Raw genomic sequence first — 27,961 nt, forward strand, 5'->3', positions numbered from 1 at the left:
AGGCAGGTGATATTATTATAACAGTGGGACAGACTGGCAACTTTACTTCCATCATGATATAATACGAAAAGTATGCTACCCATCCAAGCTGTGGCTACTATCTCAGTATGATGGAACATGAGGTGATGAGAGTGCTGTGCCTCTGCCCATAAAGAAGGCAGAAAGGGTGAGCATTATGACATACACTGTTAGTTGACAGTAAACATTTTGCAGATAGGTGGAGTATTATTCATAGCTTCATCTGAGCCAAATTAAGAGTCATACAAATTTATGTGCCATAGCTAGGATATGAGTGTACAATAGCATAGGATTTTCAAATCCATAGGAAATTTTCAGCTGTTTGAGCACTACTGTCCTGGAGATAGACTAGCCGTTTCTGTTTTATAGATGTGAGTAGCATTTCTTTTTTTCTTTTGTAAAAGTTCCTTATAAAAGCCCATACTTGTGTAATGAAGAGATAAAAGGTAGGAGTTTTACTGAAGTATTTTTTTTTAAATGCAGCCTGAAACATTTTTACAATAGTACCAAAATATGCTTCCTATACTTACGTTATAATCATACTATCAAAAAGCTTGCATAAACATAGGAGTAAATATTGAACTCCTTTGGTATTTCCTCAATACAGAGTCAATGCTTGCTTCTGCTCTGCTGAGGAAATTCTCAAAATGTGAACACGTCAGAAGCGAATTAACAGATTTGCTGCTGAAAAATTGGTGTAGCTACACTGTATTTTTTTCATATAAAAAACACAGGTTGAATTCCCATTTTAAGCATGGGCATATTTGGGGGGCAGCAGATGGGATTGTGGGGGGGTGTCCTCCACAAACTGCAAGTCTTGGGCAAGTGCAGAATTTGCCGCTCCCCCACAACATGTGGCCCAGTTGTCCTCACTGGAGCTGCGTTCCCCCCCAAATATAGAAATCAAACTATATCTATGATTTTAAATGCAAAATCGAACTGTAAATGAGACTACTCACATGCTTAAACTTACACTTGGCTTTATGTGTTTGCTAGATTGGTGCTGCATGATCAGCACCTTGCAGGATCATGCCCAAATAGTGGATGTTTTGCTCTGAGTTTCTGGCCCATCCCCAGGGCTAAATAGGCCACTTGTCAATTTTGTGGACATAACTGACTAATTCCTCGTGTAATCTCCATGCAGTTGTGTTGAATTTAGTAGGGTTGCTGTGGGGTATAAGCCAGTATGGAATTCTGTTCAGAGTGTTTTAGATTTAATATGATCAATGTCTGAGAAAATCTTGACTCATTGTAATTCTGCTATTGACAATTCAGAAAATCAACACTATAATGTCAGCTGCTGTTGAAGCCATTTAATACTGGCTTTTTTTTTTTTTTTTAAAAGGCCAAGGTTGATACCGCCCACTAAACTGATTGAGTCAAGATCAAAACAAAGTTATTCCACTTAACTTTTAAATTAAACACCATCTACTTGGATTAAACCAGTGAGCATTTTTAATACTGCCTAATACTTGTCTGCTGTGTTTCCACAACTTCCACGTGAAGCAAACGGTGGTGATATTTAGAATGCAGATTTCCCTAAGCTATTTTGGTATTTCATTTGTGTATGGTCATGTTGCCAGCTGTACAGTTTCTGAATATGATTTTGTTGTTTTACAGATGATACAGTAAGAGCTTTTGGGGAAAGAAACTGAGATTTGTGTCAAAGATCTGTTGCAGAACAACTGAAAAGAGAAAGCAGAATGGACAACTTCTGAAAATTGTATAAGAGAACAAAAATCAATTGGAAACATACAAGGTGGATTTAGAGGAGTAAAGAATTTTAAAAAGCATCCAGAAATTGGTAATTCCCTGGTTTGGCTCCAGGTCTTGGGATAATGGATACCATTGAGACTGCAAAGCTTGAAGAGCACATGGAAAGTCAAAACAATGACACCTCAAATGGTTACGTTCGACCTACCCTATCTGTCAGTGAAGAGAGCGAAAATGGCAATGGCAAACCTAAGGGTTTACCTAATGGTTTGCGAAAAGGCACAAAGAAATATCCGGACTATATTCAGATTTCTATGCCTGCTGAATCTAGGAACAAATTTCCTTTGGAATGGTGGAAAACAGGCATTGCCTTTGTGTATGCTCTCTTCAATTTAATTCTAACGACTGTCATGATCACCGTTGTTCATGAGAGGGTACCTCCCAAGGAGCTCAGTCCTCCATTGCCAGATAAATTTTTTGATTATATTGATCGCGTGAAATGGGCTTTTTCTGTATCAGAAATAAATGGAATGATACTAGTTGGATTATGGCTAATCCAGTGGTTATTTCTCAGATACAAGTAAGTAGCTATATTTATCTCTGCTTCTACTTAGTAACAGAATTTGCTTCTGCCACCCTTGAGTAGCACTTTTTTCCATGAGTAGTTACAGTGATTTCCCAAAATGAGTACAGGTAATAGAATGTTTAAAGGAAATTTGCAGCTAGACTCTGCACCCATACATTGGAGTAGAGTTGGCTTGAAAACCACAATTACATTTCATGAAAAATGTTGAGGTTTCAAAATTTGTTTTCATTCTGATGCAGAATAAAAACAAGACCTTTTCAGAGCAGGACCTGAACCTCAGTCTCTCTCATCTCCACAGAGCAATTTAACCGCCAGGCGATTGTCTATTCTGAGATTAAATCTCTGGCTAGAAATTCCATTGTGGAACTGAGACCTTACAGATGAAATTTTCATTAAAGTGATACCATTCCCCAAAACATTTCAGTTTTGACTAAACTGTACTCTTTTTGACAGAAAGTACTGTGAGACCTTAGTAGCCCTAAGTAGAGCTTATTGAAACATTTTCAATTAAACTTTTTTTTTTTTTAATTTCTGACAAGGCACTAGACAGTTCACTAACATTAGACTGGATGCTCAAGCTAGTCACATCGCTGAGAACATCAGCCCATCTTTCCCTCCAGATCATCTCCTGTTTCCTCAAGAAACAATCTCTACAGATACTTTAAAGGAAAACCAACTTTATTTGACATGGGATTGAAAATGAAAAGGAAATTACAAAATAATTACAAGCAAAATAAAAACACTAGGAGAACACTAGTGCTATTAAATAGGCCTGAATTTTTACTTACCATCTAGTGGTTAAATGAAACAAAACCATTACATTTGCAGCAATTTCTTTCTCTCTCTTAACTGCAGCACATTCATGTTTCAATTTCGGTCTGTGACCCTATCTCTCTGTCTGTGACGTGACCCAACAAGATGTGTCCAGACATCAAATATTGTGTGTGTCTCTCAAATCTCACATGGAAGTAGTACCATTGAAACTTTGTTTTCATATTGGTTAGATCACAATTTAAAAGCTCTAATAACTTTTTAAAATTTAGGGTATTAACCATTTAATGAGGCTACAGCTATGCTGGAGGCACCGTACGACCCTCTCTCCTCGTGACAAGTAAATATATCCTGCCTTTCAGTTTATGCTTGCTTTCTTTTCTCTCCCTCCCTCCTTGTTTTCAGATCAATAGTGGGACGCAGGTTCTTTTTTATAATTGGAACTTTGTACCTGTATCGCTGTATTACCATGTATGTTACCACCCTACCTGTGCCTGGAATGCATTTTCAGTGTGCTCCAAAGGTAAGAAATCTTGGTATTGGCCAAAGTATTACATCAAATACAGTATCTGAAAAAGACATCTTGGTACATTCATTTATTTTAATAAAGTTAATGTTTTCTCCACATACTATATGATACTCTTCATAGATAAGTGTGGCTCCTGGCAGGTGATTATTTTGGTGATTGCTAGGTTTTTCATTTTATTTTGGTATATTGCTATTAGTAAGGCAGGATTTTGTGAACAGTGAGTATCTTTTAGGAGTAGAGACTACAAGGGAGTAGTACTACAGCAGATTGATTGTTTGCCCATTTTGTTCTAGGTTTTATGTACATCTAGATACGTCAGGATTATGCCAGACTAGACATATTTATTTTTATTTATTACTTTTATTTTTTTTAAAAGCCATCTAGGTTCATATCTTCAGAGATTTTTTTTTTTCAGCTGAGACCTACATAATAAATATACCTTACTGTAGTTTGTCAGCTGACATACAAACCAGCTACTTGGAGGACAAGCTAGTGAAGCCTTGCATTGCAGTTAGATTTTTGAGAGGCAATGGTGGCCTGCTGTAAGCACGTTTGCTAATGATGCTGTTTTGGCCAGGGCTGTCTGGGGCTTTTAAATCCAGTTTGGGCAGCTGACACTCATGGCAAAAGGTATGTAAATTCTCCAAAAAAAATTTGAGCAAATACTTGTGGAAATTTGATTGTGTTTGCCAGTGGTACTGCAGAACTAAATGATAGAGTGCTCTAAATGTTAGACCAATTGTGTGTGTGGTGATGGTGAAGAACTGGCTTAGGTTTCTGTTATGATTACTCCAGGTCGCCAAACTAAGATTCCATAGCCACCTTAAAAAGATTTCTTTACTGACATGTTAAGGACTGTTGAATTATTGCTTTTTGGAAGTTTTTCTAATCCTAACATTGACACGTAGCAGCACCTACAGTAGACTTTGCATTTTAAATTGCATATTTCTGATTTTTGCTTTCAATATTCATCCCATCCCTCAATGCTGCAATTAAAATGGGATATATGGGAATTAAAAACAGACTTTACCTACCAAGTATCACAGAACAAACGTTGGAGCCACTCAGGGGACAGCTTCAGAGGAACAGAATTTCGCCCTAGCAACTCGGTTCAATGAATTAATATTTCAGGGCTACTCTAGAGATGCCGGGGCATATTCATTCTTGATGTAATTGCTTTATCTTACTTGGAGTTAAACCAGGGATGAACTTGTCTCCCCCTCCCCCAAACCCCCAACAAGTTAATCTTAGTGAAAACTGATATGAAACTGACTGAGCGTTTGCACAGTATCAGTAAGAAATTTTAAATCAGCCCAAGCGTATTTGAAAAGTCTACAAACATGTCAACAAACCTAGGCTGACTTCTGACCATTTAACTAAGCCCCAAATTAGGCAAATTTCATGTAGTTTTAAGTCTTGATTTGTGAACGTTTTACTTGGCTCTGGACAAAGAGTGAGTGACTTGCATGTAACACCTCACACAATTTTTATATTGGTTCTATTAGAACCATTTCTCACAGTTCAGGGCAACTGTACTTGTATTTCCCCACAGTGGTCCAGCAAGGGCCCCTGCTCTCAGGCTTCCAGACCCCTAGCCATTGCATCTCTTGGGTAGAGACCTGAGTCTCTCTCCGTCCTGACCAGGGCATTTCCAGGCTGCACAGTCCCTTGACTATACTGTGATATCCCCAGCAAAAGATAAGCTGTCTAAGCAGGCTTCTCCTGCTTTCTCTTCAGAGACTACTAAGAGTAATTGCCAGCAGTTGTAAGTTACCACCTAACACTTCCTATGAAAGCATTTTATTCTTATGGTAAAAGCATTACAGAGAAAACCTATTAAAATAATAAAAGAACCTACACACATGCTAATAAGCTTACCAGAGATCACTCCAACTGCCTCAACATGGACTCTGGCAGGTCAGTCCTTCAAACCTCCCAAAGGGTTCTCTTTTGTGGTCGCAAGTTCATAACAGCTTCAGCTCAGAACTAGTACCCAGTCTTATGAGGCCTGAGTAGTCCAAGCCCCACCAACCCTTCCCTAAGGATTCGGGCCCTCCATGGACCAGAGTTCCTGTCTTGTTTGCTGGATCAGGAAGAAAGCCCTGAGTCACCTTAAACTCAGGCTAGTTATTCAAAAGTCCTTTCTTTGTTGCTCCCTGGAGAATCCAAACTGGGTCTTTGAACTGTCCTCAGAGCAACAGATGATCAGCAGACAAAGTCTCCTGCTCAGGATGAAGCTTCAAAGGCTGAGTTCATAGGTAATCCCCAGAACAGATGTGGGCAAACTATTGCCCGCGGGCCACATCCGGCCCACGGGACCGTCTTGCCCAGCTCCTGAGCTCCTAGCCTGGGAGGCTAGCCCCCTCCTCCTCCTCCGCAGCCTCAGCTCGCTCCACTGCTGGTGCAATGCTCTGGGCAGCAGAGCAGTGAGCTCCTGGGGCAGTGCAGCTGCAGAGCCCAGCCTGACCCGGTGCTCTGTGCTGCGTGGCACAGCTGCCTGTCCTGGTGCAGCTGCGCCGCCAGCCACCGGCGCTTCAGGCAGCGCAGTAAGGAGGCAGGGAGCTGGGGGATTAGATAGCGGGCAGGGGAGTTCGGAGGTGGTGATCAGGGGGCGGGGGTGTGGATAGGTGGCGGGGCAGTCAGAGGGCAGGGAACAGGGTGATTGAATGGGGGCAGAGGTCCCGGGGGGGCAGTCCGGAAGGAGAAGGGGGGTTGGATGGGGCGGCAGGGGGCAGGCAGGAGTTCCAGGGGCGGTCTGGGGACAGGGAGAAGGGGTGGTTGGATGTGGCGGGGGGGCATCAGGAAGGAGAGAGGGGGTTGGATGGGGCAGCGGGGAGCAGTGAGGGGCAGGGGGTCCAGGGGCGGTCAGGGGAGACGGGGGGGGGGGTTGAATAGGGTGGGGGATCTGGGGCAGTCAGGGGAGACAGAGAGGGGGGTGGATGGGGCAGGGGTCCCGGGGGGGGGCTCTCAGGGGGTGAGAAGCAGGTGGGGTCAGATAGGGGGCAGGGACCATGCCATGCCTGGCTGTTTGAGGAGGCACAGCCTCCCCTAACTGGCCCTCCATACAATTTCAGAAACCCGATGCGGCCCTCAGGCCAAAAATTTTGCCCGCCCCTGTCCTCGAAACTTTACTTCACGCACATTTTCCCAAAAGATCTATCATGTCTGCTATATTCAGAGGGGTAGCTGTGTTAGTCTGGATCTGCATCCGACGAAGTGGGTATTCACCCATGAAAGTTCATGCTCCAATACGTCTGTTAGTCTATAAGGTGCCACAGGACTCTTTGCCGCGTCTGCTATATTGTTTAACATAGTCTTTTGAAGTTCATATTATCTCTTTGTTCCTCCTAAACATTCAATAAGGTTTAACTTAACTCCATAAGGCTGGCCCAGGATACTGTCATATCTGTCACACCATTATTGAAAGAGAGTTCTGTGGTACGTGCCACAAGTGACAAATATGTAATATACACTTACACAATTCTTAATGTGTCCACCCTTTTGAAATATACTGTACCTCATCCTGATCAATATATAATGCATACAGAAAGCTTTGCGGTTATTTTTATGAAGGACCTGCACATTTTGATTGGAAAACAAGAAACAAAAAGGTTTAAAATCCAGCAGCGCATATCCTAGTCTAATCCTATAATGCCTAGCCTTGGTTGTTGACAAATTTTTCTGGTAAATATGCTATTATCTTTGAGAAATACATAGACAATAGACAAAGAAGATTCAGGTGTTTAGGAAATAGAGCTTTTCATTATTATTTTTAAGCACAAGTTAACTTAAACTTCTTGTCCAGACATATATATTCTTCATCATGTTGAATTTTTTCTCATTTTGCAGTTGAATGGAGATTCTCAGGCTAAGGTGCAGAGGATCCTACGATTGATTTCTGGTGGTGGTCTGTCCATAACTGGATCACACATCCTATGTGGAGACTTCCTGTTTAGCGGTCACACAGTAGTGCTAACACTCACCTACCTGTTTATCAAGGAATGTAAGTTACAGTATTTAAATATAGTTGTGTTGCTGATGCCTGTGTTACAAGAAGAGCACTTAAGCTAAAACCACATTGTTGCATTTTACAACCTAAAATAAATGGCAAAATTGCAATACACAGTTTGACAAAATGCACTTGACCCTCCTAGTGGGTGGCTTCTGGAATGAGTCTGCCATGCTTGTACATAGTATGCAAGTACAATAATATCCTAGTACATGGTGTGGCGCTTCAGAGTTTTTAGAAAACATCTGTGTGTTTTGGGAGATTGATGTGGGAGGAGTGTGTGGTAAGGTTGAGAGAGTGGCTGAATCAGCTCAGTGCACAAAATGATTATCTGTCTTATCACTTCTGTTTGAGGTAATCAGCAAATAATCCTCTAGTTAATGATTTGAGAGAGCGAGAAAGAGAAATGACTCCCCTTGCGTCAATGGGAATTATGCCCGCTTATACCAGTGCTGTATTTGGTGCTGAGTTTGGCTTGCACAATGGAGGATACTTTTTTATAACCTCATTTTACAATGGTCTGTCAAAAATCCAGCTCCTGAGTGCAGTAGGGAACTCTGTGGCTTCTGGAGTCTCACAATATGAGTTTCAAGATTATGTAACTGAGGACCAAACAGTAAGATGTAATATGCAGCATGCACCACTCGGACCTCAATGATTTGGCTACTTGTTTGTCCATATGTCAGTGCAGCAGCATTTTTCTTTTAAATTCACGGCATGGCATGTATCTAAAATTAGAATCTGTCCCTGTTTCATTGCTGATTTCCTGAGCACTTTGACTGAGGCATTGGACTTCATTAAATTATTTATCTAACTTCAGCACACAGGATAACGTAAAACATTCTTTTTTGTAACAAAAGAACGTCCCATTACTTGGTGAGGCAAACAGTGTTACTTGACAGTCTAAAGAGAGACAGAGAACTTCCATGTGGACATAAGACCTTTATTTCTTTAAACAACAAAGAGGTATAGCATGGTGACCATTAAGTCTAAGTCTTTGTACTACGAAATTTTCTGGCATTGTATTGTGTGTAATTAATAAATCAAACCTGCTAGAAGAACAGATGGCAGTCAGCCTAATGTTCCATGAGTAGGTGGCAACAGGATTTCCTGCTTTCTGTTTTATTAATTTTGTATGTATGTTTGTTATCACAGCTTAACAGTGGTCATTTAAATCTTATCCTGTAATATATGCCACAGGCAAGATATATTTAACTCTTCTTTTTAAAGATTATTTTTTTTTTCATACAGTAGCATAATTCAGATGTCTTTAAATAGCAGGGTAAGGGTGGGGGAGAATAACAACCAGACTGTACATATAATAAGCTTTGTAAATGCTGCCTAAGAATTGGCAGTGTATCCCATCTGAATTCTTCTGCTTTGTAGTCAAAGTGCTGTGTACATCAGAAGTGCATAATTTAGCCATTCCTATTTCCTGTGTAATTAGGAAAATGTAGTTTTCTAAGCAAGAGCATATAGTATATCATTGTTTTGAATTAGAGGTTACTTGCAATATGCTCTGCTGGTCTCTTTGATCAGGCATGTTTCTTGTGTGAGAGACATTGTTTATTTCTAGTTCCTGGTCTACACTACGAGTTTAGGTCGAATTTAGCAGCGTTAGGTTGATTTAACCCTGCACCCGTCCACATGACAAAGCCATTTTTGTCAACTTAAAGGACTCTTAAAATCTATTTTTGTACTCCTCCCCGACAAGGGGATTAGCGCTAAAATCAACATCGCTGGGTCGAATTTGGGGTAGTGTGGACACAATTTGATAGTATTGGCCTCCAGGAGCTATCCCAGAGTGCTCCATTGTGACCACTCTGGACAGCACTTTCAACTCAGATGCACTAGTCAGGTACACAGGAAAAGCCCCGGGAGCTTTTGAATTTCATTTTCTGTTTGGCCTGCATGGCGAGCTCATCAGCACAGGTGACCATGCAGTCCCAGAATCACAAAAGAGCTCCAGCATGGATCTGATCACTGTATGGGGAGACGAATCCATGCTAACAGAACTCCGTTCCAAAAGACATAATGCCAATATATATGCCAAATCTCCAAGGTCAAATGCGAGGTGTTTACAATGCTCACAACTGCAGCGGTGATTGGAACGGGCTCCCGCTTGCAGTGCTGTGGCGTATGCGCGGGCAATCCAGGAAAAAGGGTGAGAAATGATTGTCTACCGTTGCTCTCATAGAGGGAGGAAGGGAGGGAATGGTCACTGACGACATGTACCCAAAACCACCCGCGGCTACCTTGTCCGTTCTCAGTTTTTTTAATTAATAAAGAAAGAATGCATGGTTTCAAAACAATAGTTACTTTATTTTGAAGGGGGGAGGGTGGTTGGCTTAAAGGGAATTAAAATCAACAAAGGGGGCGGGTTTGCATCAAGGACAAACTCACACAACTGTCACACCGTAGCCTGGCCAGTCATGAAACCGGTTTTCAAAGTCTCTGTGATGCACAGCGTGCCTTGCTGTGCTCTTCTAATCGGTGTCTGGCTGCTTAAAATCGGACGCCAGGTGATATGCCTCAACCTCCCACCCCACCATAAATGTCTCTCCCTTACTCTCTCAGATATTATGGAGCACACAGCAAGCAGCAATAACAATGGGAATGTTGGTTGTGCTGAGGTCTGACTAACAGCGCCAGCGAGCTTGTAAACGTCCAAAGGCACATTCTACCACCTTTCTGCACTTGCTCAGCCTATAGTTGAACTGCTCCTTACAACTGTCCAGGCTTCATGAGCCATGGGAGCAAGGGGTAGGCTGCGGTAGGTGTAACCACGCGGTGCAGCCGGCTGGGAGAGCGGCCTGAGGCAGAAGCCTCCAGCTCGCAGGAGATCAGGATAGCAGAATTGCAGCAGAAGTGGTGGAGCGAGCAAAACACCATTGGTGAGGACGGCTAGCAGTCCTACTGCACCGTCTGCTGCAGAGTTGCCCAGATCAGGATAGCAGAGTTGCAGCAAAAGCAGATTGAGCCGTTCACCATTGATGCAAAGGCACCCAGGAGCTGCTACTGTGTGGCCAAGGCAAAGGAGTAAGAGCCCTGGAGCTGTTACATGTGGACTATACAGGTGCAAGATTTCTTCACCAGTGACAAAGGACAGGAATATGATGCACCTAAAATCTAAAAAGGCTTGCACATTTCCCAGAGTCACTACTCTTGGTAACAGAATGTCAATGATTGCATTGGCTATTTGGATCACAGCAGCCCCCACAGTAGACTTGCCTGCAACAGCAGTGGTGACAGTGAGCTGAGCGGGCTCCCGCTTGCAGTGCTATGGCGTCTGCGCGGTTAACCCAGGATAAAAGCCGCGAAACGATTGTCTGCCATTGCTTTCACAGAGGGAGGGAGGGGCGACTGATGTCATGTACTCAAAACCACCCACGACAATGTTTTTGCCCCATCAGGCATTGGGAGCTCAACCCAGAATTCCAATGGGCGGTGGACTCTGGGATAGCTACTCACTCAGAAAGTCAATGCGAACCAGGGTACTGTGGATGCACTCTGCCGACTTACTGCACTTAGTGGGGACGCACACAATTGACTGTATAAAACCGCTTCCAAAAAATTGACTTCTATAAAATCAACCTAGTTTCGTAGTGTAGACATACCCTTTGTGTAGTTCCCCCACCCACCCCCTGCTGCTTCCTACCCTCCCATCTTTTGGGTATTGTCGGTGCATTTTACTCAGGGGCTTTCCCCATGCTTCTTTCTCTCAGAACAGGAGATTATACTAGTGTGGAGTATCACTTCTGTCTGGAGCCTGCTTCCTCAACTAGATAACAGGATAGGACTCCAAATCCTGGTCCACAAATCAGTGGAATGGACTCAGCCTTAGCATTTTTGGGGGGATTCTATGATGTAGTCTTTCAGTTCCCCCCCACCTTCCTCCAAAACATAACTGAGTCCTGACTACAGTAACTAGGTAACACTATGCACAGGGCCAGCCTCTTTGGGTAAGATCACTGGTACAGTATTTACGGTATCCCAAACCTAACGGACTCATTTTACATAAAAAGTGGGGTGGGACTCTTAGGGGGGTCCACCACCAGCCTCCGAATGCAGGGGAAGTGGAGCCCAGCTGCCTGTCATGATGTCCGTAGTTGCCAACATCAAAAACATTTTTCAAGGAAAAATTTCCAGCTAAACTGCAAGACTGCCAGCTGCTGGAGGGTTGTGGGCATTCTGGATGACTTTAGCACTTGCATACTGCTTCACAAACATTAACAAATTAATTATCACAATGTACTCCGATATGTGGCATACAAGCCCCATTTCACAGACAAGGATACTAAGAAGAAAGGTTATGTGACTTGACTAAAACCACAGATAGTGTCAGAGCTGGAATTAGAAGCCTGGAGTTCCTTGCTCCCAGTTCCATGTCTAACCCATTAGAATAGATTGCCTCTTACTCCTATTGAGCTTACTCCTCTTGTGGCCAGAAGCCATTTTGGATGTTCAGCAGAAGAGCAGTTTCAGTTAAAGGTAGCTGGCTGGGAGGCATCTTGCAATTAACATCCAAAACAGGAGCTTGGACAGCACCACCCACCCTGAGCTGTGAATTGGTCTTGGTCCTCTGTCCACAAAATGGTGGAAGGACTCTGAATTAGACCATGATTTTTAGGAAAAATTACAGTGACAAACTTTTGAGTCTTAGTGGTCAACTTTTGTCCTTTCTTTGGTAATATAAACTAAAAACCATTTTAAAAATGAAAACTTAGATTAGTCTTAACCTTCATAGGTCCCTCAGCTGAACGTCTACAGGCCCTAATGGTCATATTTCAGCAGATGATACCTCTGCATCAGTAAGCTTTCTTAGTTGTTCAAAGAGCATTTTTACTACAGCAGAGATTTTCTCTCTCTCCATTAATATATATGTATAAAATACCCACACACATCACACAGATTCAAATTAAACTGCTAAAGTTAATCTTGGATATTTATTTTATTTATAGAAATATATAATTTATTTTATATATTTATAGAAACATATAATTCTCTCCTTTTGACAGACTCACCTCGTCATTTTTGGTGGTATCATTTGATCTGCTGGTTGATGAGTGCCGCTGGTATAATCTGCATTCTTGTCGCCCATGAACACTACACTGTGGATGTTATTGTTGCTTATTATATCACCACAAGGCTCTTCTGGTGGTACCACTCAATGGCTAATGAAAAGGTGAGTGCAAAGGATATGTATGTATATGTAATATGTATGTATATGTAAACCGCTATAAACCCAATAATGGCCTCTCCTTGCAAATCCACAAAAAAGGTCATAATGGCCTTAAAATTAGTAGATTAGATCTGGGGCAAAAATGAATTTTTCCACAGAAATTGAAGCACAAGTATAAAGTTAAGCAGGTGCTTATGTGCTTTCCTGAACAGGGGCCCATGTTAAGAAGTAGTCTGTCATTTCTGGCATGCATATGTTTTTAAAATCTATCTTCTTTCGAAACATGAATACTTTCACTGTTTTAGGTAGCTAGGATAGACTACACCATATCTTAATTGATTGATAGTAGCTACTAATGTTATTAGAGACCTTAAATTACCCAGCCTTTTTAAAATTTCCAGTTACATTTCCTACAGTACATTGGACAAAGGTTGGCTATATCCTCTGTGTGTGTGTGTTTTATCTTCTGTTGGCTTTAAATATACTTCTTTTCAATTTGAGTCTCCTCTTTATTCCTCTATTGTGTGACACGTTAGAAAGAAGTGTTCAGTTCTCACTATGCCATTTGTCATATGGAATACCCAAGTCACATCAAGCTGTTTTCCTTTCCAGGTTAAATAAACTTACTACTTGCAGAATTTCATTCAAATATACTGTAATTGTCATACACTTCTTTATGATTCAGCTAATGCGATTGGTTCTATTGTCTAAACTTGTTAAATTGTTTCTTCTACTCTCCTTTTTCCCCCAATATAGAATTTGAAGGTCTCTTCCCAGACTAATTTTCTCTCTCGAGCATGGTGGTATCCGATATTTTATTTCTTTGAGAAGAATATACAAGGCTCAGTTCCTTGCTGCTTCTCATGGCCAATATCTTGGCCTCCCAGCTGCTTCAAGTCTTCATGCAAAAAATATTCACGGGTTCAGAAGACAGGAGAGGACAATGAAAAATCCACCTGAAAGAAAGATGAAGAAAGGAAAGAAAGCATCTGCTCTTTATTTTACCAAAACATTAATGCGATAACCAAAGTTCTTAAAAGGACTAAACTGTAAGGGAATAAGTGGACCAAATTCTTGTGCAATTGTACAAGACAATTGTAGACAAAATATAACACCCCTTGATATGTTTTCTATTCATCACATTATACAGAGCTATTCTACTCGTCAGTACTAGGGGTCCACCACAGATAGGATTTATCCCCAAGAAAGAAAAGAAGCAGTAGTTTGGTTTACTTATGAGATTGAGGTGCCAAAGAACACACCACACCTTTCGTTTATTAATTATCACTCATCCACAAAATATCATCTTTAGAGTTCTGGAGTTTGAGGGCAAAAGCATACTAAAATTTAAAGTTACAATATCTGTCTACAATGGTGGGAAGTGGTTTACTGTATTATTCTTGCTAATGAAGGTAAGACTTATGATATATGACTGGTGAAGCCGGAAGTGAGCCTTGACATTTTATGCTCTATGGGAATGAATCTACTATGACCCTGAAGTACTCCCACCACCCATGTACTCTGATATACCAGTTTTTACATTTTGTATTGGTAATTTTATATTTTAAAAAAAAACTTTAAAAAAAGGAAAAGGAAAGCTGTTGTGATATGATGACACTGCAAATTAGAAATAATACCTGCTAACATCATTGGAGCTCTACAAGCATGGAAGTATTTTTATTTTTAAAACCTATATCTATGTAACAAGAAGAAAATTATTTCAAAGTCTAAACATTTAATGGCAAGTTAGCCTGGGTCTGTATGTATTATGTATATATACCTATATGCATTACATAGCTATATATACATACTTTTGTGTATTCACACACATTAACCAATATTAGATAAATGAAAAGAAAGCTGTGTATAATATGTTATTGTAAGCAAAACTCCCACTGATTTCCTTCACCTGCTTCAGGATTGCAAAGTCAGTCCCCAAATGGGAAATGTAAAAATCAAACATTTTAAATTTTTAGTTACTATATCTTGATGACACTATATAAGCATTGTGCTTGAGAGCCTGATGTTATGCATTTAGAGGTTTTGGGTTGTTTTTTTTTTCCTTAGAAATCGTTGGCACAAATCTCAGTGACTCATAAACAGGTGCAAGGTGAATACACTCCAACAGCAACACTTCTTCCACTGTTACCTAACCATATTTATTATTAAATGTTACTGTCATATGACTGAACTGCTATTCCTTTCTATCAGGAGTTGTGTAGATACTTTGGTTGGACAAACAAGTATGTTGGTTTAGTATGTGGGAATACACAACTTTGTTAGTGTACCACAGAACTGCAGATTAGCAGCTTACCTGGTCAACGTTGCTTTTCATGTTGTTCTTGGGGAAGCTAAGTGGATATTGGGCAGCCCAGAGTTTAACAGTTTATTTGTTCTGTATTCATTTCCTCAGCTACTCAAGTATTTTATTTTGAAACCTTCAGTAAAAGCTAATCGCAGAGGAAATAATTGCATTAATAGTTAAATTAACCTGTAACTTGAGTGAAAAAACACTCTTATTTTTAGAATGTCTTGACAAGTGTGAACACTGAAAAGAGAATTAAATGACATTCTCATTTTTAAAATATCCAGTTAGAAAAATTAGTACAAATAAAATGCAATATACAGTACCCAGATCTGATTTCTTTTTCAGTTCACAGGGTCAATGACTACAAAATTGTACTCCAGAAAAATATTTTTAACTTGCATTTCAGAAGATTTTTGTGCATTATCAAAGCATAATACAACAAACTGCATTTCTTACAGGACATCCTGGTAAAACATAGCAAAGTAATGATATCCAAGCTCTTTAAATTAAAAAAAAATAATAAAAAATTCTCCTCACTGACTGGGGCGTCTGATGTTGTGCACGTGGACACAAGGCTAATGTTTTGTTCCTGGCAGAACTTTAGTGGCTCACAAACTGAAACCAAGGACATACATTTGAAGAACTGTTCCTTCAATTATTAGCTAACCAATCCTATTAGTACAATATCAGCCTTTGCAGATCCCCAAAGTTGTTGTTTTATTTCTTGTTTGAGTTCATCTACATGGACAACAATGTCTTTGAAGTCAAACCAGACTACTATGGTTAATCTCCTAACTGACATGTTAGTTATTTTTAGTTGAACCACTTCTAATAGCAAAGTCTATGGAGGGAAATGTGGGTGAATTTCATTAGTAAACCTGCTTCAAGATAAGCACTGTAAAACTGTGGACTGAGCATTCTAGGAAGGATCAGAAACTATGCTTTTCACTTGGCAGCCTGTTAGGTTACTGAATAACACATCCATTGATAGCCTAAATAGATTACAACAAAGTTCCACTGAGATATTTAGAAGGGTATTTAGCTAATGACTGACCTATAGAATATATCAAGTGCTCTGCTCAAAACCAATATCCTTATCAGTACAATTTTTTTTAGGTCCCATTTTGTTTAGAGGGGAGAGAATTAAAATTGAGTGAGTAGTGTTGGTTGTTTTTAAAAAAAACAAACAAAACAAAACAAAATCAGTTGTAGTTTTGTTTTAGGCCCGCTAAGTGCTCAAATTCCCTCCATTCCCATATATGTCAACAGAAATTGTGGGTACTCAAGTTGCTTGCATACTTTGGCCTTTAAACAATACACGGAGTATCTCAAAAGTTCTTCTTATTGATACAATAAATTTACTACTTTCTTTGTATCAATTTTTTTAAAAAGTGCTCATCTCATTCAGAAACATTTTAAGCTTAAATGTATGCAAGAATGTAGAATTTCGGCGTTACATTTTCACACAATATAATTCTAGCCTATTCTTTATTACCACCCTGCACTAACAAATCAGGTATAGGCTACAGTCAGTATATATGAAAATGAGCTTAAAGAATTGACAGCAATTGTAATAAATGTTGGAATATAAAGTAGTTCCACAAAATTTCAAGATGGGAAGAAATGGAGTAAAGTGGATATAATCCAAAAGTAAAAAAGCTTATCTGGAATTTGTTCATAAACCTTCACGGAGTTGAGTGCAGGATTTTATTCCTGATTTAGGGTGACCAGATGTCCCAATTTTATAGGGACTGTCCCAATATTTGGGGCTTTGTCTTAAATAGGCACTTATTACCCCCCAACCCCCTGTCCCAATTTTTCACACTTGCTGTCTGGTCACCCTGTTTCTGATGCCTTTTTCTATACCTTTCATTTTATGTAATTTTTCCTGAAACTTTTCTTTGATTTAAATATTGTCTGTATCTGCTGCCATGCCATGAGACAGAGAATCATAGTTGAGCTGCAATTTCTGTCCTTTGAAGAGAGCCTGGATGGGCCCTTCTGAAATCAGTGGAAGTTCCATGTGTGCATCTGCCACATCACTGAAGACACAGGAGCTGCTGGGTCCTTGGCACTTCTGAAATCCAGGTCTCTCATCTATGTGTCTAACTGGATTTAGAAGCCTAAATTGGGCACCCATATTAAAAAAAAAATCTCAGCCATGGTCATTACTTAAAAGGGTACTATGATAGTGTTATGCTGAGTGTACTGCTGGTTTGCAACAGATCTGTCACATTAGCAAATAAACTTGGCCTTGTTCAACCACTTTAGATTTTATCTCCATGGTGTGTCCTTAATGCCCCCTTGTGACTATAAATGGTATGTGTTCAATATCACTCACTGACTTGTAAAAATGGTATTTTTAGGGTAATTATTATGGGTTGGGCAGCCAGTCCAGAGAAAATAAAACATTCCCCAACACTAGAACTGATTTTTTTTTTAATATTCCAATGAATGTGGTTAGGTTGACTGTTTTTATTCATTTGTCCATGTTTCTACATTACCTAGTTTTGGCCTGGACCCAGAAATAACATATGCTAATATGAAGTGGTGGTGTTCTTGCATTATCAGCAACTCAGCTAGAACTAAGAAGTGGCAGGAAAAAAAAAGTCATGAGACTTGCAGGCAAGATATTTGGATACCGTGGGATCATCATCTCCAATCGAATCAATCCTCCAAACTTTGAGTTTCACCCATTGCTAGTGTTTTCATCGCCGGATGGCTTGTCCTGTTTGTTTAAAGTACACATAATGCCAATCAAGATCTGTTTCTTACTATGCTGGATATGAAACATGGTCTAGTGCTTAACAATCTGATCCATCTCTCACTGAAGTGGGGAGTCTTCCCATTTATTGCAAAGGACGAGCCCTTCAGGAAAGGCCTGGGAAACTGCAGATTCTGATTCTGCTCCCAGCTCTGCTACTGACTCGCTGTGTGGATATGGGAAGCCATAACCTTTTCTTCCTGATTATCAGAGCCACCACAGTTCCATTTGTTTTTGCTAGGAATTGAGAGCTCAATACCTCTGAAAATTCTGTGTCTCAGTTTCACCATCTGTAAAAGAGAGAGACTGCTTTCCTATCTTATAACCCTACTGAGGCTTAGTGTTTGCAAAGAACTTCTAGATGATTGGATGGAAGGTGCTATAAAAGTGCAAATATTTTATTTATTGTAAACCACTCCTTTAAAACTAAGTCATGTGAGGTATGTTTTGAGAGTTAGGACGAGTCTACACTGGCAACGCTAAAGTGCTGCCATGGCAGCGCTTTAACATGGCTTGTGTGGCTCTTTTTTTTTTCTTAAGCTCTCCCAGTGCTCTTAAAACAAAAACAAAAAAACAAAAACCCACCACCTCCACAAGGGTTGTAGCTCCCAGCACTGGTGCACTGTCTACACTAGTGCTTTAGAGCACTGAAACTTGCTGCGCTCAGGAGGGTGTTTTTTCACCTGCCCCCGAGCGAGAAAGTTACAGCACTGTAAATTGCCATTGTAGACAAGCCCTTACATGGCTGCACCAGGCACTGTAAAAACCACTGTAAAACCAGCTTTTAAGCCACCTTTTTCAGTGGCTGAATTTGATAGTCAGCCAAATCAATATTGCTGTTTTAATTGCATCTGAGAATAACTTCCCAGTACAGTATTAATGCCATTTCATTGTTATAAAATTATGTTCTTAAATAGCAGTAATATGGATGCTGCAAAGCAGTGATGCAGAATTTTTTTAACAACCATTGGGAACAAAATCAAAATAATTTAGTCTTGTATTTCATGCAAATATACACTTCCACACATCCTTACAAATTGCTTATATAGTCTGTCAGCTTCGGTTAGCTGTATAGCATCCATCATGGTTAGAAATGAATCCAGGGAATAAAGAGTAAACCTTTAGTATAGCATGTGGTGATTGTATTGCTGACTTCCAAAAAGAGAGACTAGAAGAAACCATAAACACAAATTAAATCAATATTCCTATGTAATTGTTAATGCTACATAACATGAGAGTGCGTTGCAGAAAATGTATTAGTGGTTCAAAGGTAGCCAGTTTTGTATTTTTACAAATATACTATTTTAATGTGTTAAGTGCCTTATTATTCAGTTTTACATCTATATAATACTGTGAAATGTTTTTTCAATAGTTTCTGCTATAAGATATTATATATACAGTGTATGCTATTCTAAGTTATAGTTGTATTCGGATAAGCTTGCAGGTTTTAATCAAGTTTTACTATAACTTAAAATCTTTATTTCACACACTAACCGCTCCTTTTCAAACTGCCATTAACAGCACCATATAACAGAGCAGCACCTTACAGAAACACTGTGCTTCTATACTTGTGTGCTTCTATTCTAAGGGTGCATTAGCACTTTGGCTCAAAAGCTCCTGAGTTAACTTCATGCTGGGCTGAAATGTAGCAGGTGAGGGTTTCAGGCCAAGTGCAAATATTTCAACAAAAGTGGTGGTGGGGGGGTAGAGCCATCCTTAGGCATACAAGGCTGTGTAGGGCACCTGAAAATTTGGGGCACCCCTGGGTCTTAGTGTCCACCCTTCTGCCTCTTCCTATCCCTGTTCTGATCCTTCCTGCAGGCTCCCACCACAGCTGACTGCTGCACCCTGGTGAGTCTTGCCCCAAGTACTCCTTTTCTTCAAGTGGTCATGAAGCCATTTAACAGGCATTTGCCAACCCCCAGGTATCTGCCAGTTTCTGAATTTACTGACAAACAGTTGTGCACTACTGTAATATTTACTCAGAACATATTAGTCTACAGAACCTTTAAAATTTGCTTTAAAAATATTTCACTAGTGTGTTGCTGAAGATTATAAAATCACATCTCTAAAAAATCCTTGCATAGATTTTTAGATGCACAATCTGAGTATTCATCTTTAGCTTTAAATGCTTGGATCTTCAGACATATAGTTTTTTAAATAAATCTTTCAAAAGACCACCCTTACCTAAAATACACATGCGAGCCCAGGCTGCCATCGGGCATAAGGGGCACCAGTTTAATAATACTGCATAGGGCCCCATAAATCCTAAGGACGGCCCTGAGGGCAGGGGCGGGGTGGGGGGGGAGTTCTGTTTAAGTTAGATGTTTGTTTGTTTATTAATCTCTTATAACAATCTCTCCTCCCCTGCCAGCCCCCTGCCAGAAAAATCCCTCTGCTTCATTTTTAAGCTCAAAGGTTGAGGCTGTTGGCTTCTAATGTCAGGTTTCAGAGTAGCAGCCGTGTTAGTCTGTATCTGCAGAAAGAAAAGGAGGACTTGTGGCACCTTAGAGACTAACAAATTTATTTGAGCATAAGCTTTTGAGAGCCACGCTTAATGTGGATTTTAAGTGCCTTTGGGTGGGAGATGGCTGAATTTGCTTTCAGTGGGAACACTTTAAATCTAAATGAATCGTATACACGATTTTTATAGCCGTCTTCAGTGGATGCGTGCTTTGGGCTAACTTGTGCCTACAGTTGAGGACACAGCGTAAGCCACTGCACCCAGAACCCCCAGGAGGAATTTTAGCTGACTGTTTGATTCAGTACATGCTAGCCTGGCATACCACCCTAGGAGAAGGTGCAGCACGTGTTCACCTCCACAGCTGACATGCTTTTCACTTCACTTTTGGGATAAGTGTTGCTACTAACCCTGTACGGTCAGTGTGCTCCCAGGTGCACTTTCCAGCCACTGTACAGAGTCTCTGTGTAGTGGAGGGTCGTTGAACCCCCTCCCCTTCCCTTATTCACTTGCACAGGGTCAGTCACAATCTGGTTTGTTTTTAGTAAATTAAAATATTGTAAAGCTAGATATAATGCACAGTCACTATTGTAGGGTGGAAACTCAACTTCTTAAAGTGCCTGTATATGGGCTTGATTCTAGAGAAATATGTCTAGTTCCAAGCCATACAAATGTACTATTGGTTAATTCAGGGCCTGTATTTCGTATTTGTCCAATGCATAATAAGGGCTCTGAGAGGTTAACTTCTGTAAGGCTGCAGGGATTACCCACACATCAGCAATCTACAGTGTCAAAATTAGCCCTCATACTAAAACACTATTTTTTCTGGATAGATCTTACAATTGCCTGAATATGTATTTAGCTGATGTTGATTTTGTTTTTAATTACCTTTATAAAATTTTTCAAAAAGAAAAAAAGTTCAGGGAGTAGAAAATATGCTAAAAGATGAACTCGAATTGCTTCTTTATACACTCTTTAAAATCCAATCATTAAGAGCCCTATGAAAGGCTGCACAGAAGTCTGTGCTATATGTGGGCACATCCCTCTGCAGGATGATGTTCTAAAAAATTGTGAGTAGCCTTAAAGTACAGATTCATTTTAAAAGAAAACTAAGTATTTTGCTATTCACTAATTGAGTTCAAAATTCTGTGTTTCTCTTGCAAGAGTTGCTGTTATTAGGCACCTATGTCCTGATTCAGCAAGGTATTTGAGTATGTACTGACTTAAAGTGTGTGAGTAGTTCTATTGAAGTCAGTGGGACTATTCTCGTGCTTAATATTAAATACATGCTTAAGTACCTAGCTGAACACTGACTGCTTGGCATAGCACTACGATCATGAACAGTCCCGCTGAAGTCAGTGAGACTGCTCCCAGTAGTAAGTGCTATGCCCATTACTAAACGTATGCAGGATTCTTATTTTGTGTCCAACCATTAACATAATGGGCCAGAATTTGGTCCACAGAATGCAAAATGTGTAAGGAGGCTGTAGCTGTTTGTGGCAGATCTCTCAGTAAAGTGAACCGTATAGTAGACGCCCCCTTTTTGCTGCTTTGTGGCCTGTCATGTGCTATGAAATGTTGCATCCTCTACTACAAAGTGTTGCAGTATATACATGATCAATTTATTGTAATATTGGTGCTACGAAAATAAGAATCAGAGCAATAATCAGTAGCATTTCTAATTACACATTTCAATGGGGTGTTGTCCTCGCCTAATCAGTGCCTCACCTTCTACACTGCTATTTATACTCATGCTAGGCAGTGTGTACTCTGTACACCACCATAAGTGTAGACGTAGCCTAAGAAGGCCATCCTGTGAGTTTGAAACACATACATAAGCTGAAACTCTTCTATGTCCAATGTGAAGGCTAAATAGCCACAGTATATGGCACAGCTGTGTGCATGGGTCTGCACACCTACAGCTGTAAAATAAGGTAGAGTCTGATTCCAAGTCCCTACCTTGCCCATGTGTCATGTCGAAATTTGCAAGTTAGGGACCACATATTTGCCTCAGAGCTTCATGCAGAACCACCATTGACTTTGTGACCATAAGTATTGCAACTTTAAAAATAAATCAGGAACAAATTCTGTTCTTTTGAAAACTGTTAGAGTATTTTTGTTTGTAAATAAAGCTTTTAGTTTCTCAATTTTACTGTTAATTTGCAGTTTTGTATTTAAGTATAACAAAAGGAAAAAATATTATGTATAGGGTGCTGCAAGAGGAAATAGGGATAGTTCATGGATTTTAAATACATTTTAAACAAACCATACTTCTGTGAGATGGTATACAGGAAATCATGGTATGAGGTTGGAAAGAGGAGCTGGTTTAGAAAATCTTAGATATAACTTGATCTAAAAATGTAAGCATGCCACTAGGTAGGTTTGTGGCATGGACTAATGGCTGAGTTTTAAAAAAAAATTATACGGTTTCATCTGTATATAATAGTGCTTCAGTAACGATGTCAAGAAATAGATAAAAGCCTGTTTAAAAAGAGAGAGACGTTGGACATCATTCCTTTGTTCTTTTCTAGTTTTAAAATGTAGATTTTTGGAGGAGGAAAACTACTGAGTAAAATCTCTGGTCTTTTAGCTCCCATTGAAAAGCAGAATCAGAAGTATGGTCACATGATAAAATAACACACTTGGCATATCTGACCATCTATTCTCAAGAGAGGCCTACTGAGGAGCTAACTTGTCTGTGGCCTAACTGTAGTTAACCTCTCTTGAGCTGGGTCTTCCATGTCAAGATATGTGTCAGTGCCTTGAATAGAAGAAAGTTGCTTTAAGGAAGCTTACATTATGACTGCTTGGACTATCAACCAGAAACTTCAATTTCCTGTTCTACTAATGCTTAAGTTCCACAAGCACAAACGTCTACCAGAAAAATGGATTCTGTGCCTTCTGCTAGACCTGAAGAGGAAAAGTGTTTTTTTCAAACACACATCATGTAATCTAGGGCAATACTCTATTCAAGACTAAAAACATGAGGAAGTTGGCCAGCGAGTCCAGCTTTTGAGAAAAGTCGTTCCTGCTGATTAAAGTTGTGCTGCTCTGGCTGAGCAAAGTAGGGAAACACTCAAGGCAATACTACTCATCTCCTGGAGGATGCAAGGCCTATATTTAACTAAGAGTTTCACTGTTTAAAAATCCCTCATCTTGTATTTGCACAAAAGCTTTATATATAAAATGTCAATTATATGTATTGAAATCCTGGTATAGTGAACTTCGATTCAAGCAATTATTTTAAAAAATCTTACAGTTCTCGAACTCATTCTGGTTATGGACACAGGTGCATAGTTTGCTGATGGAATGTGTGCACAAACATATACTGAGTCAGGCTGCATACTTGCTTTGCCATACATTTTAGAAAACTTAAAATCTTACACAAACATCTGAGTGTTCTGTTGGTCATTTACATAGTGTTGTAAGATGCTGCCCTTGTGAATCAGCTAGGCAAAACTCCCCTTACAGGTCATGTTATAGATCTTTTTACTTGGGCATGGATATTTTATTGTATGTTTACAATCTTAGTAAAAAAGACAAGGTAACGGTTGAAAAATGAGTGAGGGGAAGTGTATTTTTGCATTGGATAGTGTGCACATTTTCCAGGTGAACAAGTGGTTGGGGTCTTTTTAGTTAATGGAAACAAATACTTCTGATTAGTAGCAGTAGTCTCAGCTCACCACCTGCCTAGCCATTCTTCTTTGGAACTGTTATTGACATCAGCGGGAGATTTGCACAAGAGTCCAGTTGAAAATTACATAATATAGATCCACACTGCTATTAAGCCACAGTGCAGATCCAAAAGCAGAATTTTGCCCTTACAACTTGTCTTTAACTACATGTATGGTAAATGAAAAAGTAGTTTTTGTTTTTTTTATTTCCTAGATAATAGTTCACTTAACAGGAATACATCATTGTCTTTGTAAATACATGCTACCTGTCCAAGTTACTGGTGTACACTTCAGAACTTTCATGCTTGGTTAGTGGATCACAGATGTCAGGCTTTAAACTATTCTGTAACTTATGGAAGATGTTATGTTTATCTATGGCAAGTGTTTTATTCTGAGAAATGTGTAATATTTTGAAAGGACATGTAACATTAGAACAGCATTTTTTTTCAAATAAAGTGCCTGGGAAAGCAAAGATCCAAATGGTTGTCAACAATTTGAAATGAACTTTATACAGCAAATAAAAAGACAAGCTCCTTGCTTAGAAAAGTCTACAATCTAACTCAAACACTTTACATTAGTCAATAATGCAAAAAGTGATAACATTAACTGAATTGGAACCTACAGAAGTCCTTTGTATCCATAAAACTACAATGGTACTATAGTTTTGAAACAGAGAGAGACCAAGATCTGGATAGTTTAAAAGAGTTTGATAGTAAATTTACCAGTAAGTTAAGAATTATTTTTTTACTAATTAATAGAATTTCAAAAGTTTTGCAAGTTTAATTTTGTAACTATTCTCAGTTGCTTTTTATAAGTACAGAATAAGTGACTGTTCTGAATGTATTGGATATTTCCTTATTTTAAAAAGTGTGGATGGATCATTATGATGCTAATGCACTTCTATTTTTGTCTGCCCAGAGTAGGGGGAGCAGGTAAATTGTGTGTGTGCTGTGCCACTGAAAGGGTTCTAGAGGCTGGGGAGAGTGTTTGGGAATGGGTTTGGTGCCAGTGCTCTGGCATTGAAAGGGAAACACTTCTGTAAGTGAGAGAATGGAAGGAAGAGGTGTTGTCTGTGCTATTGTAGGGGTCATACCAGCTAAGAAGTAAATGGGAAAGTGGTGCCAATACATTAACATGAGTATTGAAAGGGTTACATCTGCAGGAAAGTGAATAGAAGGGAAGTTGAGGCCTGTTTTAGCCATTCTATTTTTCCAGTGCTATGACTGACACCCTAATTTCTGCCATCACATTTCCAGTCTCCATCCCCCAAGCCTTCTAGACTCTCTGCCTTCCTTTACTTATCTCCAGCCTCTCTACCTCTAATTCCTGTCCACCCAAGCTTCCCTAAGATTTTGTGATTTTTTGTGCCTTCCCTTCAATGAAGCTGGTGCCCCGCTCCCTCTTGTGAGTTCTGGTGATGCTCTGCTTCCAGTGACTGATGCAGTCACCCTCCTCATTCAGTTGTTCCTTTGATAGTGTGCTCTAAACTCAAAGACATCCTAATCTGTTGTGCTTGGAATGTGAGTGGGGCAGATTAGATGGAGACAGAAAAATGAAGAGGGAAATAACTTACTGCCACATTTACTTGTGACAGAAAGGAGCCCAATTACTGGAATCTATGCGGGTGCATCTCTGGTGCCCTGGTCCTTCTGAAACTGGAGGGCTTAGCAGCTCTTTCACTCCTCGGGGGGGGAAAGGCATCAAGATTTCAAAATTTTAAACTTTAATGTTGTCATAATTTGAATTTTAGCTTTTTTTTTTAATGTGAAAATCCTATTTTATGAAATTTCACCCACAGGTGAAATTTTACGTGCACAAAGTCACCTGAAATGAAATCATGAAAAATGAAGGACATATCCTGTTCAGAAGAAATGCAAAACTCATTGTGGCTAATTTTTTCCTCAATAAATTTTTCTCACACCCACCCCAACAGAAAAATAAATAAGAAGCCTGTAAACTGATCAAGCTACTTCTCCAACAGATTATGAAAGAAGGAAGAAGAGAAGTTATTCCTATTTTTAAAGACATGGGAGATACTCTGATTTTAACATAATGGGAGCCATATAAATATGGGGATAGATAGGGATAATCTTACTATGCCATGTGGAGGGGGTTTGATAACTCTATATACCTTTCTTCTCTAATTTCTATGGTGGCAAAGTTGAATTAAAATAGTGAATGCCGCTACAATGAGTGGAGAGGAAAGAGGTTAGGAGAGGGCACATATTCATCTGATACTGTTTCCCCCCCATAAAAACAGCAGAATAAAAACAGCAGAATACTCTATTTATTGGTTCTTAATGCTTTAGCCTCTCTCTTTCCGAATTAAGACTGCAAAATATACTGTAATTTTTCCTTATTCTGATAAAATGCCTGCTCAGCTAAACTGCGTGCCCACACTGTTTCATGCTGTTTTCTTCATATGTTCCAAGCTATCCGCATTCTTTTAAATGTTACTTCCCTATTTATAGAAACATGTTTTCTGCTGACCGTTCTAATTAAAGTACTGAGAGTTTCAGGCAAATCCAATGGAAGAGGCTGCATTAGGCTTCTTTTTCAATCTGATTTGTCTTTGTGAACTTCATTTCTTTTATATTGCATTGTATGGCAACAGCTAATAAAATATATCAGCCCCTTATATGGAGCAGATTAGAGAGAGACTGTATCTAACTGTATCTAACAGTTTCATGTTTGTTTGAAGAAAAATTGGCTTGACTATTTGAAATTTCAGATATGCCCACTTCAATAGACTCCTTTTATAATCACCATAAATTGTTTTTAAATATAGCTCAGCTAATGTCATGGAGCTTTTTGTGGTAAATTGCTGTAGAGTTAAAGAGACATTCTAATACTGAAAAAATAAACTATTTGGGGTCGTCAGCAACCCACTTCCTCCTTTACAGCTGCTTTATTGGAGAATTAAGGCTACAGGGCTGGTGTATATGTGCCCTTTATCAATAACCTTGTTTAGTAAATGCTACTGATATTCTGCCTTAAAAATAATGCATCAATTTCATAACATAATATGGTTGTGCAGTAACATGTCTTCCAGCACAGTGTCCAAAGATGGGCAAAACACACACTGTGTGTTATGGGAGGTGCAAGAGTGCCTTTTTAGATGTGAAGCTCAGAATTGTGATGACCAGTCATGGAAGATCCCCATCAAGCCCTCCTTCTCAGAGAGCAGGCCATTATAACAGCAGGGTCTTAGAGCGTCACAAATTAAAAAGATAGGTGAAATGGAAAATATTTCTGAAAAGATACAGTTCTGTTCATCAGAACTTCTTTGGCTCCAACTACAAGCTTAGAGTGGAATCTCCCCAAAGCAAGGACTGTCCTCCTGAAGGCTTTGAAAAGCATCTATAACATAGTTACAGTCATGGCAAATGAATAACTCCAGGCTGATTCCAGATGATAGTAGGTACACCCTGGTCAATAATTAAGATAAGAAATTGGTCAAAGTTCTATAAAACAAATACACATTTGTCATTGCTAACTACGAATTCACCCCTCCTCTGCTCCACCATTCCTACACTCCTGTCTACATTGGTGGCATCTGAAGGTGAATAATTCGGGGGTGAGGAGAAAAGCAATGGCTTAAGACAGACTCCATGCTATTAGATTGACCAATGAAATGAAAAAGAGGATCAATTCTTATTGAACAATTAGTGAAACTGAGCAGGAACGGAGGACTTCTTCCTTTTTAATAGTTTGGCGGCATTCTGAGTTGTGCAAATCATTCATAATAAAAACAGGTGAACCATGGTGGCCTTGGCTGAGTTTTGGACATTGTCCTAACCACTGCTCAGGCATCCTAGCCTCTTCTTCATTAACAACATAGTAGATCTTTCCTGTTTCTGCATCCCGATATGGTTTGGGGGTTATAGCTCGAGTTTGAAGGTCTAATGTTACTGCAAACTTGCAAACTGTTCTTGTGAGATTTTAC

At 39.7% G+C, this 27,961-nt stretch overlaps 1 protein-coding gene across 4 annotated transcripts in view; it reads left to right on the plus strand.

Moving 5' to 3' along the window:
- The window catches only part of SGMS2 (sphingomyelin synthase 2), a 69,997-nt gene extending 52,639 nt beyond the window's left edge, over nt 1-17,358 (plus strand). For all 4 annotated transcript variants that reach the window (XM_074950717.1, XM_074950721.1, XM_074950720.1 and 1 more), the window contains 5 exons: nt 1,639-2,311; nt 3,494-3,611; nt 7,467-7,620; nt 12,645-12,811; nt 13,565-17,358. In XM_074950717.1, coding sequence (XP_074806818.1) covers nt 1,857-2,311; nt 3,494-3,611; nt 7,467-7,620; nt 12,645-12,811; nt 13,565-13,768 — 1,098 coding nt within the window. In that variant the 5' untranslated portion in view covers nt 1,639-1,856 and the 3' untranslated portion in view covers nt 13,769-17,358. The remainder of the gene's footprint in view (nt 1-1,638; nt 2,312-3,493; nt 3,612-7,466; nt 7,621-12,644; nt 12,812-13,564) is intronic.
- The last annotated feature ends 10,603 nt before the right edge of the window (nt 17,359-27,961 follow it).

The sequence above is a fragment of the Natator depressus genome, chromosome 4, assembly GCF_965152275.1.
Source record: "Natator depressus isolate rNatDep1 chromosome 4, rNatDep2.hap1, whole genome shotgun sequence".
NCBI classification, from domain to species: domain Eukaryota; kingdom Metazoa; phylum Chordata; order Testudines; family Cheloniidae; genus Natator; species Natator depressus.